General features: G+C 36.0%; 1 protein-coding gene across 3 annotated transcripts in view; it reads right to left on the reverse strand.

Moving 5' to 3' along the window:
- Positions 1–1,688: 1,688 nt before the first annotated feature.
- Positions 1,689–14,728, reverse strand: part of cdh19 (cadherin 19, type 2) — a 51,469-nt gene continuing 38,429 nt past the window's right edge. Inside the window, exons 9-13 of one of the 3 annotated variants that reach the window (XM_038297494.1) lie at positions 12,578–12,699; positions 12,195–12,312; positions 7,233–7,481; positions 3,016–3,051; positions 2,326–2,436 (exon numbers count right to left, since the gene is read on the reverse strand). In XM_038297494.1, coding sequence (XP_038153422.1) covers positions 3,041–3,051; positions 7,233–7,481; positions 12,195–12,312; positions 12,578–12,699 — 500 coding nt within the window. In that variant the 3' untranslated portion in view covers positions 2,326–2,436; positions 3,016–3,040. Of the gene's footprint in view, positions 2,437–3,015; positions 3,055–7,232; positions 7,482–12,194; positions 12,313–12,577; positions 12,700–14,728 lie in introns of all 3 variants that reach the window. The other 2 variants (XM_038297493.1, XM_038297492.1) reach the window with 2 other exon arrangements.

Genomic DNA, 14,728 nt, shown 5'->3' on the forward strand with positions numbered 1-14,728 from the left:
TTGCCTGTGAGTTTGTAATAGTTTTTATATCTTAATGATTGTCTTATGATCCATTCTGCACTTGGGTTTGCCTCAAGCCACGTAATGGAAGTTTATGGCTGTGCACACTTATCTAAGATGGTTATTTACCTTGAGGGTACAGTAGCCTTCCTTACAATATCAAGAAATATGGCAATATTTTAATGCAGATACTCAATTACTTCGTGCAGGCTTAATACATACCAGAACTCTGTTTCAGGTAATGCACATACATACCTTTATAGAGTAACATATGAAAACAGTGGACAAGTAGCTGATGCAGCTTTTACAGTTTTTGAAAGCAACAAAAAAATTACAGCTGCCAACATTAATTGTATATGTGAAGCCTGCCAGCGATTGTGTTTTTTTATTTAAGGCTAAAGATATTATCTTAGCAGCAATGGTTTGACATTTTGAATAGTACACTTTGTCATTGTGCAAACTGTCAAGATAAAGAAAAAACAAACATTAAAGCCTGCAGCCTTAAAAACCCTAAAAACAGGGAACAGAAGTGTGCCTCCAATGTCAAAAGACTAAAAGAAATAATGATGGAACTACTGAAACCCCTTGAAATCATTTATATTTTCTCACATCACAGCCTCAAACTATTTGTTTTATTCAGATATATTTAGAAGTTAGTTGGTAATTGTAATATCGAAGGACAGGGGAAAATGATTAACAAATTATTTGAAAACAAACTTAAATGCTGTGGCCAATGTTTGAATTTAGTTGCTCTGTTTTCCTAACCTAGTTATGACATAACTCAAACCTACCAAGACATTGGCAGCTATAAACTAAAAAACAACAACAACTATTATTATTCGGGGAAATATCCAAATGGCCTGTGTTAAAGATGGAGGATCTGCAGAGGTTTGCAGCCCAGCTGGTAGAACAGAATACATGGCCTGTATGACAAGTATTGGTCATATATGCCACAACTCTGTTAAGACGAGACCTACAGTGAATTAAAAACATGTGCAAACATGGTTCCAGCAAGTGGTGGATCTCCTTTGGCTTAAAGTAGGCATTCTTTGACACCGTCATATATTTAAAAATAAAAAAAAAACTCAAAAACTGCCAAACGAAAGTGCTTGGATAAAATTATACCTATTTGAAGCAGTTTTTCTCAAATTATGTCAGGTGAAGTTGAGGTTTGAAGGACCCAAATGCAGAGATGGAAGCTGAGGTGGTCTCTCACAAGTTTAATAACAAAAAGGTGGCCACTGAAGCAAAAATCCCCCCAGAAAATGACAAAATACAGAAATACCAAAACCCAGGGGACATCAGGGAAAACACATATAAGGAGCAGAGAAACATGAGAAACCAGCAAAAAGTGGCCGAACATAAGGAGTATATGTGGGAGACAGAAACAACGGAAGGACTAATTGGCAGATGAGTAACAGATATGGACTGAATAATCTAGAAGGCAGCTAGGAGGAGACTGGCACAAGAGGGCAACAGAGAGAAAACAAGAAATAAATAAAAGCTCAAAAACAATTAAAAATAACTAGAATAAAACAAAATGGAAATAAAATGAATGAAGACTAGGGGAAGACTTAAATAGAACCAAAACCATGAAAAATTAAAGATCAGATATTGATGAACAAAGTTTAGCAAGACTTGATTTTATTGAATGGTTAGCAGGGCTGAAAATAACTGTTTTGTAAACATTTGAAAGCCATGTAAATTTTTTATTTATAATTAAAAAAGAAATCACATAACATCCCAATAAAATTCTAATAAAGTTTGTGGGTGTAATGTAAAAAAAATGTGGGAAAAAATAAAAAAGGAAAACATACGATTTATTTGATTGAAGCTTACTCAACATGAACTGTCCAGGTCTCTTCACCCCATAACAAAATTGAATAATATAAAAATATGTGAAAAAAAAAGTTCTTTAGAAGATTGTGTCCTCCTCTGCTCCACCATACCAAGGGGTGAGTCTTACAACTTTAGGCTTGGAGTTGCACACAGGTATCCTAGGTTCAAATTCCAAAGAGGTGGAATCCAATGAGCTCAGAGACCCTGGTGGGGACCCTGACCCTTCGTAAGCATAAGTCCGAAGGCAATCAAATGGTGGGACATATGGATCCTGATCAGCTTCTGCTAGCCTGTCCAGGATAAACTGCCTGAAGACCTCGTCCTCAGGCCCAATGAGGTGTGACTCTCTGAGTGACATCCGTATGCTGGCCCTGACTTCCTCCTTGTGGAGCCTCCTGTCTCTTCTCCTCGGATGAGGGCGTAGTGGCACTGTGGGCTGGCAGAAGTCCAGACCAGCTGCCCTATCTCCTCTTTCTTCGTAAAAAAGCACCTTTTGGGAAAAGGACTCGGGCAGCTCCAGCTCCTTTACCTCCGTATCTGTCCCCTCCTGGTTCTTACGCCTGTGCCTTCTCACTACCAGCATTAGAACCAACAGTGCTGTAGACACAAAATAGCAAGAGATCATTACAGTTAAACACTACGGCATAAGCTTAGCAATGAGGGAGAAAAAAGTAGCATATGGTGCCTGATGGAGCGTGTAGGATAATAATAGCAAACAGATTTATTTTCCTGTAACGTGTTTTCATATGGAAAAAACATGTTCCTTTTTTTTTATTTTAGATGAAATAAAACGAATATTTTATTTTATCAGCTCCATTTGGCACAGAATACTCAAAGAGTGTTTATCTTTTTGGCCACTTTTTTAACAGGCTCTTGTTGTGTGAGAAGTGTTAGCATAGCGTGTTTTGTCATTAATCTTTCATGTGATGGGCAAAGGGAGGACACAAAGCAACTAAGGTCATAATAAAGCTCTTCACTATGAACACCCATCAGTGTCCCAGGATGGCATTGGTACTGATGTATTGCAACCAATACACTCATTACCCGACATCTTTGCTCTGCAAGCTCCAGCATTGTAATCGTGTGTTAAAGGCACTCGGGTGAGTTAAAAAAAGGCAGCTTCAACAATGAAAGTGAAAATTTGTTAATGAAAACCCTGCTGTTTCATATACTTGCCAAATGGTTGTCAGGTGGAAGTACTTTAGCTCACATCTGCTGGAAAAGAGGGACTATATGAAAACATTTCAAAAAAACACCATGTAACTTATTTATTGTAACTGTTCTTTTTATAAAGTCGTATGGATTGTTTACTGATTTGGTTCCCTGATAATATGTAGTTCTGACTTTTTTATTACTTATTTATGTCACCATGTAAAATATTACCTTACTGCTGGCCCAGCAGCTAGATATATATAAATACATCCTCTGACAAAGAACAAGCTGTCATATCTTTGCAAGAAAGGCTTCTGCTTTGTAAAAAAATGTCTCAGCCTTAAAGCAAACCAGATGTTCTGTTAATAAAAACAAAACTGAATATGAACTTGTTTTTTTTTGTGTCTTTTTTTAATGCCTACAACCCAATCATTTTACTTTTTGGAACAGTTAACAGCTTACTTCCACCAGAACTTATTTTAAAGTTGTGTGGGTTTCAGAAGCCTATGTCTAATTCAAATATCATTTTATCTTATTGTGAATAAGTGTAAAAAAAATTGTAAACTAAAGTAACACTGATCACAAGCTGTTTCATAAACCTGCCTACCTACTATTTTAACCAAATTAAGAAAGTTGCAATATAATGTGCAAGTTTAACCTAATATATGGCTGAAGCACATTCTGATTTAATTAAAGCAATCATTCTTCTTTTGCTCAAACCCAACATCAATCATAGTGAGTGTTATTAAACTGAAATGAAGTTCAGCTGTCCTTGTAGGGTTTTCATCAAATTTCCTCATTTGCATTCTTTAGCTAAAGCCATAGCTTGCAGAAAGGGGACACAATATTTAAAGTTTTGCTAACATTTCCATCACCAGACAGCTTTTAAAAAATCCACATTAAACTTGACATAGAAAACACAGTAAGTACTTTAAAGGAATAGCAAAGTCTGCCTCACAAAGGCAGACTTTTCTCCATGATTGCTCGAAATAAACTTTGTCAAAACCAGACCACAATGACAGGTAACAGAAGGGAATATTTAACCCAATATGAGGTGACTTGAACAGTAAATTTTCCTGTTGTTTTGGTAGAAGGTAAAGGCATTGATTACCGTGTCTTACGCCAGGGTTCTGAGAATTTCTTTTTTGACAAGTCAGTGGTTCAATTGTCCCCATTCCCCAAGTCTTTTTTTTTCTTGTTTTTTTTTTTGTAGTAAGTAAGTACAAAAAGAAATTGTAGTGTAATATGTTTTAGTAATACTGCAATCTCATGAGTTATGCTAATGGTACATATATTCTACTTTATCCTTTTATCTGGCAACCCAGGTGGAGCTCAAACGTCTATTTTTTTTCACTGTTTACATAGTGACACAACTTAAGGTCGGCAGAAGTGATTGTTTATCTAACCTCTGCAGAAAAACGACATGCCATATCATACAGACACAATCGATATATTTGGAAAATGAGTCTTTCTGTCAATAAAATGCTTGTGTCTCTGTTCAAGTTGATCACTATCTGCAAACTGGGCAGTTTAAAACAATTAATTTGCTCCCTAGGTCTACTACATTTACAAAATGTGAAATGAGGTCATAGGTTCATCATCCTTTCCCATTTTTGTTCTTTTTTAATTATTATTATTGTCAATATTTACATTGAATGGTTCTGTGTGCTTTAAAGGCTGTATCTAATCTCTATGCTGCATCTAAAAGGGCAGCATAGATGTAGATATGTTTGACAAGTTCTGAATTACAGATAGTCTTCTCTTTTGCACCTCTGTGAAAAGAATAGCAGCAAGACTACAGACATAATAAATCATCCCTCAATCTCCTAAAACCTTGTGGGAGGATATGCTCTGGTCTCATAAGACTGAAATTTGAATTTATGAGTCAAAAGTTCAAAATTATACTTTTTGTACTATAATACCATGTATTTAGAAAAAATCTAAATAGAGCTATGGGATTTAGTTTTTCCAGACAAACTGCATTTTTTTCAAGAGAGTTTAAAATATAACAGTTCCTTATACCAGTAAATTTTAATAAAAATATATATTTAGTTGTTGGTTTAAAACCACAACACAAAAAGAAAGTTTATCCTGAAAGCTTTTTAGGGGCACACACACAAAGAAAAATAAAACAATTACTTTACAAAAAGGAAAAAAATGAAAGCTTTAGAATGGTCTAGAACAGTTATTCCCAACCATTTGTATGCGTACCCCTAGTGGTCCGCCAGTGTAATGCAAGAGGTAGGGTACATGAAAATATTTTATTTCTTAGGCAGTAAAATAAAATGGGACCTGTTTTATTTTGTGTGGACCCAACTGACAAATTAAACAAGCTTTTATTAATCAAAAAGTAAGTTTTTCTGATATTTTTGTGTTCACCTTCAGCTTTGACACTCATACAAACCAAGCAGAGAAACAGACCGGATGTAGAAAACACCATGGGATCAGCTGTTTGTCACACTAAGCTATCAGAGCTCATCAAAGCGGCTCAGGTGTTTTGATGAAAACAAAGTAAAACTAATTAAGTCAGTCTGACTATAATGTTTTGTTTCCAATTCATCTATTTTAAATGTGGTTATGGGGGAGTTACTCAGAGGAGCTCCTGTTTTATAAATACAGGTTTATAATATGATTTTATTTTTTTTTTTTATTTCTATTCCTTACTAACTTCCAAGCAATATATATATATATATATATATATATATATATATATATATATATATATATATATATATATATATATATATATATATATATATATATATATATATATATATATATATGATGAAATTCCTAAGAAGTGAATTCAGGAACATATTTTTTTCTTTTTTATCAGTTATTGTACGTTACAGTTCTTGACATTCATCATTACTTTTGACTGAGAGGGGTACTCATGGTAAGACAAAATGCCCAAAGGGGTACACAGGTCAAAAAAGGTTGGAACACTGCTCTAGAGAATGCACTACAATAACTCTCTTCTATGTGGGAAACCCATGTCCTAATAATCTGACAGACTTGGAGAAATTCTGCAAGGTGGAATGCTAAAAATATTGTGAAGCACGCTGATATCCCCATTCCAAAGACTACAGAGATTCAATCAAAAATTGGTTCATACAGTAAAGTATTTGATTTAAAGATTTTGACAAATGTCTGCATTATTATATTTTTTTTATCAATTTTCTGTTTTTAAAAATACTACGACTTTTTACCCCTAAATGTTTTCAGTGGTAGCTTACATCATATGGTATAAAGAGATAAAATGCACAAACTGTTCTCTGATTTCTTATAGACTAAATCATGTTTCTAAATTTTATGGATTCACGCCCAGTCTGCCAGTCTGTTCCCAAATGTTTAATCAGCTTTCTACATGACAACCAATCACAACACAGTGTTTCTCCATCTGATTCATTATCATCTGTACATCTAAATTTATTTTAATACAGCATGGTTCAGTCAGTGTTTTTCATGCCTTGAAACAGATGCTGGTCATTTTGTCAAATTTTGTATGTTTTAAGTTTTGGTTATTTGGCACCTAATTTTGTTTAGCTGACACATTTCTGTTATTGCATACTGTAGACTGCATTAAGTTTTGAGCAAGTCTGCTATGCATAATATTTCAGCTATTTATCAAATTTAACCAGGATGAAAGCCTCAGGGTTGTTTTACTTAATTCAAAATCCTTTTTTTACATCAAGCCGTCTTCTGCTTCCAAAGCTAGAAACTTCTAAAATACAAAAAAATCTGAATACTTATGTTGTTTAAGATGGAGTGAAATTCTGCTGTTGTTTTTCTATATTTTAATTGATTGAAACCCCCTGAAAATGTATGATAAAGTATTTTTTTTATTACCATAATCAACATATTTAAAGAATTGGAAAGGGTAAATAAACTACAAATAATTAAAGTACTGATAAAGCTTTCTACACTTCACCGGTTCTTAAATGTACAAAATACAAGTAAGATAAATGATAATGAATCTGTGGACATCTGATTTTTTTTATATATTTGGAAAATCTTAGCAAAGTCAATCTGTTGGAAGTAACAATGCACAAGAATGTTTTTCACTGTCTGAAAACCATACAATACTAAACCTAATAAATATCAATGTTTAAGCAAAATTATTTCTGTAAAGAATCATATGCATGAGACTATTGTAAACTATGATTATAATGAGTCCAGGAAAACCATACATTGACCATCATTTGCAATAAACATTACCAGTGAGCCAATTTCATACTTACCAGAGAGAGTGACCAGGCAGACTGAAATCCCTATCAAGGTTTGCATGCTGACCCCAGAAAGAGCGAATGCCTCCACCCCTCCAGTGGGACAATGGCCAGCTGGCAGGCAGCTGCAAACGCTGATGGTCAAGGTGGTGGTGGTGGAGAGAGCAGGGGTGCCACTGTCGGACACCACCACAGGTAGCAGGTACTGAGTTTGATCTTTACGTGTGAAAGTACTCCTGCGTGACACAATGCCTGCCGTGTTATCTGAAATTAGAATGAAGGATATACATTTTAGCATGCTTACAGGGGCTGCTCCTTGTTTTGCTTTTTTCAATCTTCAATGCAATATGAAGGAAAAATTGTTTATTTTTCAATGCATCTCTTTTATTTCTTCATGCTATCAAAGAATAACATTTATAAAGTTAAATAAGTTTCAAGGGATATAATAGTGTTTTTTTAATGTCTTCTTCTTTATTATTCATTTTCCTGATGCTGTTTGTATTTGGTTCCTCACAAGGCAAACCATCCTTTTATTAAACTACCTTATAGTGTTTTACAAATTTGGAAACCCTTTATGTTTTTATATTAGCATTTCTTTATTTTCACTGCCTTAGCTAATCATAAACTGTTAGGATTAATACTAAATCACAAGTTTTCCTCTAACTAATAAAGCAAACATTTCAATAAAGAAGCCTAGGTGGAAGTTCAACTTAAGAAACTACAGTAAATTACCTGCCTCATCGTCAGGGGCTCATCTGCCTCTGAGGCAAACCAATCAGCTTTGAACCACACCTCTATGAAGCCCAATCAGCCTCCGGAGTCCATTTTAAAAGGTCTCCAAATCCACGACTCAGCCTGCTACCAAGCCAATGCAAGAAGTGGTTGCGCTACGTCTGATTTTCACTCAGATTACCCTGATTTAACCCACCTCCATCCCCTTCTCCACCATAGCTTAAGCTCCATTTGGCTTTTCCATAGTGCTCCTTCAATGTCTTCCCCATCAGAGTGTAATTCTTCTGGGATTCTTACTGCATTCCCAGTCACATATCAATTGGTCCGGCATAAGAGCGCCATGTTGAGACTGGTTCTGCCAGAGGTTTCTTTCCAAAGGGGAGTTTTTCCTCTATAGTGTCGCTTCATTTTTGCTCATCATGGACAGGTTCATGCTAATGTTTCTTGCTGTGGTCTGAGCTCAAAAGACTTAAAATAATTGCATCAATAAAATTCTTCTAATTGTCTCTTTCTGTGTGAGTTTTTCATACTGAACACATACAGGTGCTGGTCATAAAATTAGAATATCATGAAAAAGTAGATTGATTTCAGTAATTCCATTTAAAAAGTGAAACTTGTATATTATATTCATACATTACATACAAACTCATATATTTCAGATGTTTATTTTGTTTAATTTTGATGATTACAAATGACAACAAATGAAAATCTCAAATTCATCATATCAGAAAATTAGAATATTGTGAAAAGGTTCAAAATTTATGGCCCCTGGTGCCACACTCTAATCAGCTAATTAACTCAAACCACCTGCAAAAGCCTTTAAATGGTCTTTCAGTCTAGTTCTATAGGCTACACAATCATGGGGAAGACTGCTGACTTGACAGTTGTCCAAAAGACGACACCTTGCACAAGGAGGGCAAGACACAAAAGGTCATCGCTAAAGAGGCTGGCTGTTCACAGAGCTCAGTGTCCAAGCACATTAATAGAGAGGCGAAGGGAAGGAAAAGATGTGGTCGAAAAAAGTGTACAAGCAAGAGAGATAACCGCACCCTGGAGAGGATTGTGAAACAAAACCCATTCAAAAATGTGGGGGAGATTCACAAAGAGTGGACTGCAGCTGGAGTGAGTGCTTCAAGAACCACCACACACAGACGTATGAAAGACATGGGTTTCTGCTGTCGCATTCCTTGTGTCAAGCCACTCTTGAACCACAGACAGCGTCAGAAGCGTCTTGCCTGGGCTAAAGAGAAACAGGACTGGACTGCTGGTGAGTGGTCCAAAGTCATGTTCTCTGATGAAAGTAAATTTTGCATTTCCTTTGGAAATCAAGGTCCCAGAGTCTGGAGGAAAAGAAGAGAGGCACTTCATCCACGTTGCTTGAAGTCCAGTGTAAAGTTTCCACAGTCAGTGATGGTTTGGGGTGCCATGTCATCTGCTGGTGTTGGTCCATTGTGTTTTCTGAGGTCCAGGGTCAACGCAGCCACATACCAGGAAGTTTTAGAGCACTTCATGCTTCCTGCAGCTGACCAACTTTTTGGAGATGCAGATTTCATTTTCCAACAGGACTTGGCACCTGCACACAGTGCCAAAGCTACCAGTACCTGGTTGAAGGACCATGGTATCCCTGTTCTTAATTGGCCAGCAAACTCTCCTGACCTTAACCCCATAGAAAATCTATGGGGTATTGTGAAGAAGAAGATGCAATACACCAGACCCAACAATTCAGAAGAGCTAAAAGCCACTATTAGAGCAACCTGGGCTATCATAACACCTGAGCAGTGCCACAGACTGATCGACTCCATGCCACGCCGCATTGCTGCAGTAATACAGGCCAAAGGAGGCCCAACTAAATACTGAGTGCTGTACATGCTCATACTTTTCATGTTCATACTTTTCAGTTGGCCAACATTTCTATAAATCCTTTGTTTTTATTGGTCTTCAGTAATATTCTAATTTTCTGATATGATGAATTTGAGATTTTCATTTGTTGTCATTTGTAATCATCAAAATTAAACAAAATAAACATCTGAAATATATGAGTTTGTATGTAATGTATGAATATAATATACAAGTTTCACTTTTTAAATGGAATTACTGAAATCAATCTACTTTTTCATGATATTCTAATTTTATGACCAGCACCTGTATTGAGAAGCGGTGAAGTAAAGCTATTTTACTGAAGATTTATGTACTATATGTAGCAACAGCTGTACCTTTCAGATTTAACAGAGAGCCAATAAAGGGAGACCAAATGGCAGACATATTATCCCTTTTTAAATTTTCATCAGAACTCTGGCAGTAGCATTTTGGATCAACTGGATTTCTTATAGTAAACAATTACATTTGTCTACCCTTGAAGTAACCCATGCATGGAGTAGTTTTTCTGCACCACATCTGGACAGATATTTCTAATATTGACAATGCTTTCAGGCTAGCAAAAAATCTTGAAGAAGAGGCTCTTTAAGGTTGGTCACTGGACATACTGATGAAAATATGTCTCTAAGTAAAAAATAAAAACCCATTCATGTCATAAAAATTTGAGATGCAAACATTGTGGGATACAAAAAAAGTAAAGAAATCTGAAGGCTGAAAATGAGATTTTGAATTAAGTTGGAGAAAAAAAGGTTAAGTAAAAATGTCAGTTTTGAGGTGTTCTGTTCATTACAAGTGAATATTTGCTTGTTGAATGTGGTTCAAAGTGCTTTGATTAATTTTCGTATTGGCGGGGTACCATAGCCTACAGTCTCAAATTAGACATTTATGAGTGTTCTGGATGGAGTTTCACTTCCAAGAAAAATAATTACATAACTATTAATGCCAAAGGCTTCTGCAAAGAATCAAGTCACTCAAGAGGTAGTTTGATAAAATTGATGACATAATCATCCGAACTTACATCAATTTTTTGATTGTCACATAGAAGATGCGACAATAATTTACATTCTATTTATCTATTATTTTTACATATAATGTAATAAAAAGGCCCTTAGTTTATATTTGCTTTTGTTGCATCTTTCCAAGCTGCACAAAGCTACAGAGCTAAGATTGCAAACAGGGGTTAAAAAAACAACAACAAAAAAAACAGTAATTTGGTTCTGACCATAGAAGAAAAATGTCCCTCCAGCATTTATGCTCTGTTTCCACACAGCTTAGTAAGTTGTCCATAAAGATGGAGTATGTTACATTCAGTCTAAGAAAATATGTTTGTTTTTTTTAATAGATGGTTGGAAACTCACAAAACTCACAAAAAAGAAAACATCACAAGCCAATATGCCAATGTTTTTGTGCCATTCTTCACTGGAATATTTACCAAAATACAGATGAAAAAAAAACAACTATCTGAGATGGGCTGTCATAGGGGGCCATGATTTCTTCACATATTTGTAAGGTGCTAAAAAAGCTGCTTCCAAATAATAAAAAGAACACTGAGAAAAATCATAGTACAGGATCAGCTTAGAAATACGAAGTAAACTGTGCAATAGTGTACAGGTACAAACAGATTAAAGAAAATATTCATTTTTGTCTTTCTAATCAACTGACGAATAATTGCAAAAATAAGCAAATGGAAGAATTTTAAGGAAATATGTATTGAAACATCTATCTGAAATGTTTGGTGGCCATTGTTTAATTTATCATTTCTTCCATGTATAAAACCCGTGCAAGAAACCATTTGAATGAACTATTCTCAGGTAAAATTACCTTCAGAGTTTCCCTTTTTGCACTGTATTAGAGTCCAACAACCTTTATAAATTGCTTTGGGAAGATTCCCATCTTAAAATCCAAATGCGTTTAAGAGCAGAAATTCATCTCTTTGTGATTCCAAATATGAATTATTCGGAAAATTAAAACAATTTTTGTCCTGACTAGTATCCAATAAGGAGTATTTTTGACTCTAATATGCAGCAGTTAGAATTAATTAAATTTTAATTACTACTTTGTTGAGCATTAGGCTTCTACATGCAGAATATAGCTATGCTTTTATTTGTCCTTGTTCATAGAACAGGATAGGCCTTGAGAAAAAAAAAAATAATAACAAAACTATTGAGAAACCTTGGGTTAACAAAGAAAAAAACACAACCTTGATGACAGAACTTTCCTAAAGAGCAGTGAAACACTTACATGTGTTTTGGAAGTGTTGCTAGTTTGTGCATTCTTATTAATTTAATAGAAGTACAATAAGAGTATCTTAATTATTGCTAGTACAAAATCTATGAAACTCTATTATAATGTATTTTTTTTCAATCCAACCTTGATTATCTCTTATGGTGAAGTTTGGATTGATGCGCTTCTCAGGTACCATAGAGTAGTAGAAGTGGTGTTCCTGCACTGCCTCGTCTGGATCAACAGCACTGAGAACCTGAATAACCTAAAGAGGTACAAATAAAGAGATGAAAAAAAGCACTTCAATTTATTCCAATTGCTGTTAATTTAATAAGTTTACCTGCTATCAAAAAAATATTACATGAACAGGACATTGTCATAAAAAGAATACTTAGGAAAACAGAAATATGTTTCTCTGTAATAAAACACTACTCCATGTAAGTATACTAACTGACTGAACTCAGGCCCATTTTGATTTCAACATTGCTGCAAAATAAATCACAAACACGAGCACATCATAATATACATACTTCTCCCGCCTGTGTGCCTTCACAGATATATGGCCGGTAATCCCTTGCAAGCCTTGGCACGTTGTCGTTTACGTCCAGCACGGTGATGAACACCACCACGGAGGAGGATAAATGGCTCTGCGCTGCAGTAGTGAAGACAGACATTTACTGAAGTCCGCTGGGTGTATGTATCACAAATGCTTTCTGAAAGCTGTGGCAAAATAACACTTAAGACTGATAAATGTTTTGTGCTAGAACACGGCTGTACTGCAAAATGAGGACTGTGAAACAGAATCAGACAAATAATCAATGCATTTAATTGAATTCATAACGTGGGGAATCGTGGAGGAGCTTGTTCCTGATGCTTTTCTAATCTTTACTTTAGAACCATGCCTCAAGTATAAAATTGTGAATCTATAATGTCTTGAAAACTTTTAAAGCCAGTACACATGTTGTTCCACTACAACTACAAGCTTCACAAAACTGACCTTTTTGGCCTAAATATCAAACAGTACTGTATGTCTGATCAGAAACATACTGCCTGCAGAAAACAGTTTTTCATACTGTTGTATGTGGTAGTAGAGCAGTTAGCAGTTGTGATAATGCTTTTCTCCAGCAGGAACAACAATAATGGTAAAAAGGAAGAGAAAACATGCAGTGAAGTGCAGTCCTGATAATCCTGAAGATGCGGACAGTGATAAAACTGAAGAGCTGTATATACTTATGAAAGGATGACCTAGTCAAATTCTAGGCAAAAAGTCTACAGCTGCTCTTTATCAATATGAATTAGCTTGGGCTGCTGATCTCTGTTTACTTACATAGGGGGTGAAAAGAAAAATTATAAAATTTCTTATTTACCCTACCTGTAAAATAACCACCTCTGAATGACAAAGTAACGGATAGAAGTACTTGAAAATAACTTGGGAAGCAATTTGGTACACCTTTGGTCAACTTGTGTTTCGTACAACTTTTCAAATTTGGACTAATTTACTAAAAGGCACTTTGACCTGTTTTCTGTCTGTTTAGTTTGAGTTTTGCTGCAAACAGTCGCAATTATTTTTAGCATATTATTTTTACATTTCTAATGATTTTTGGAATATAGCTGTGGCTGACGTTCAGATAAATTTGGCCACACATGAGTCAGTATGTTTGACTTTCATCTATGATTCATTACAGCTTAAAAAACAACACGTTCAAAGCATTAATTCTTCATATTGTTTATAAATTTTTTAATAATTAAATATAGACAGCTATTTGAACATACACTTTAGCCCCATGTTGTTTTTTCCTTGAGACAAAAACTTAAGAACTACTGTATGTTGTCCTCAACTATGCTTTTCCAACTGCACATGTATTAAATGAAAGTAACATGTCATATCTTAGCTTATTTAAGAGTAAGAAAAAAAAGAGTCAGATTGCAAAGAAAAACTACTCCTAGCAGCTTTTAAACAGTGTCTTAATGAAGAATCTGGGAAAAAGCCGACACTAAAACTATAATAGTAATTAAAGCCACAAGTGGCATTGGGCGGCCCTCGCAGCTCGCACCGCCTGGTATGTTGCGATCGCGGGAACCAAGCGACCTCCACCTCCACGCTGCTTCCCAGCCTATGCTCCTGCTCTTCAGCCTATGCCTGCTGCTGCTTCTTCATCCTCCCCCTCCTTCTCGTTCTGCTGCTGCCACTGTTTCTTATCCTCCTCCTCCTGCAGCTTCTCCTCATCTTCCTCATCCTCCTGCTAATGCAGCTTCTCCTCATCATCCTCCTGCTTCTGCTTATCTTACTGTGTCTCCTTCTCCTCCTCCTGCTGTCGCTCTTGTTGCATCTCCTTTTCCTCAACATGCTGTCGCTCTTGCTGCATCTCCTTCTCCTCATCCTGCTGCTGCTCTTTCTCTTCATCCCCTGCGTACTGCTGCTTCTCCTGATCCTCTTCATCCTCCTTATCCTGCTTCATTTAATCCTCCTCCATTCTCCTTCTGCTGTTTCTCATCCTAATCATCCTGCCCCCCCTGTGCTCCTTCTCTTCATATTCTTCTTCCTGCTGCTGCTCTCACTGCATCTCCTACTGCTGTTTGTTTCTCATCCTCACTATCCTTCTCCTCCTCCTAAAAGCATGGCTTTGGATGACTGGAGTTAACAGTTTGATGCTTAGCCACGTCCACATGCTCCCATGTAG

Source organism: Cyprinodon tularosa, unplaced genomic scaffold (assembly GCF_016077235.1).
Source record: "Cyprinodon tularosa strain WSP-4 unplaced genomic scaffold, ASM1607723v1 ctg389, whole genome shotgun sequence".
NCBI lineage: Eukaryota > Metazoa > Chordata > Actinopteri > Cyprinodontiformes > Cyprinodontidae > Cyprinodon > Cyprinodon tularosa.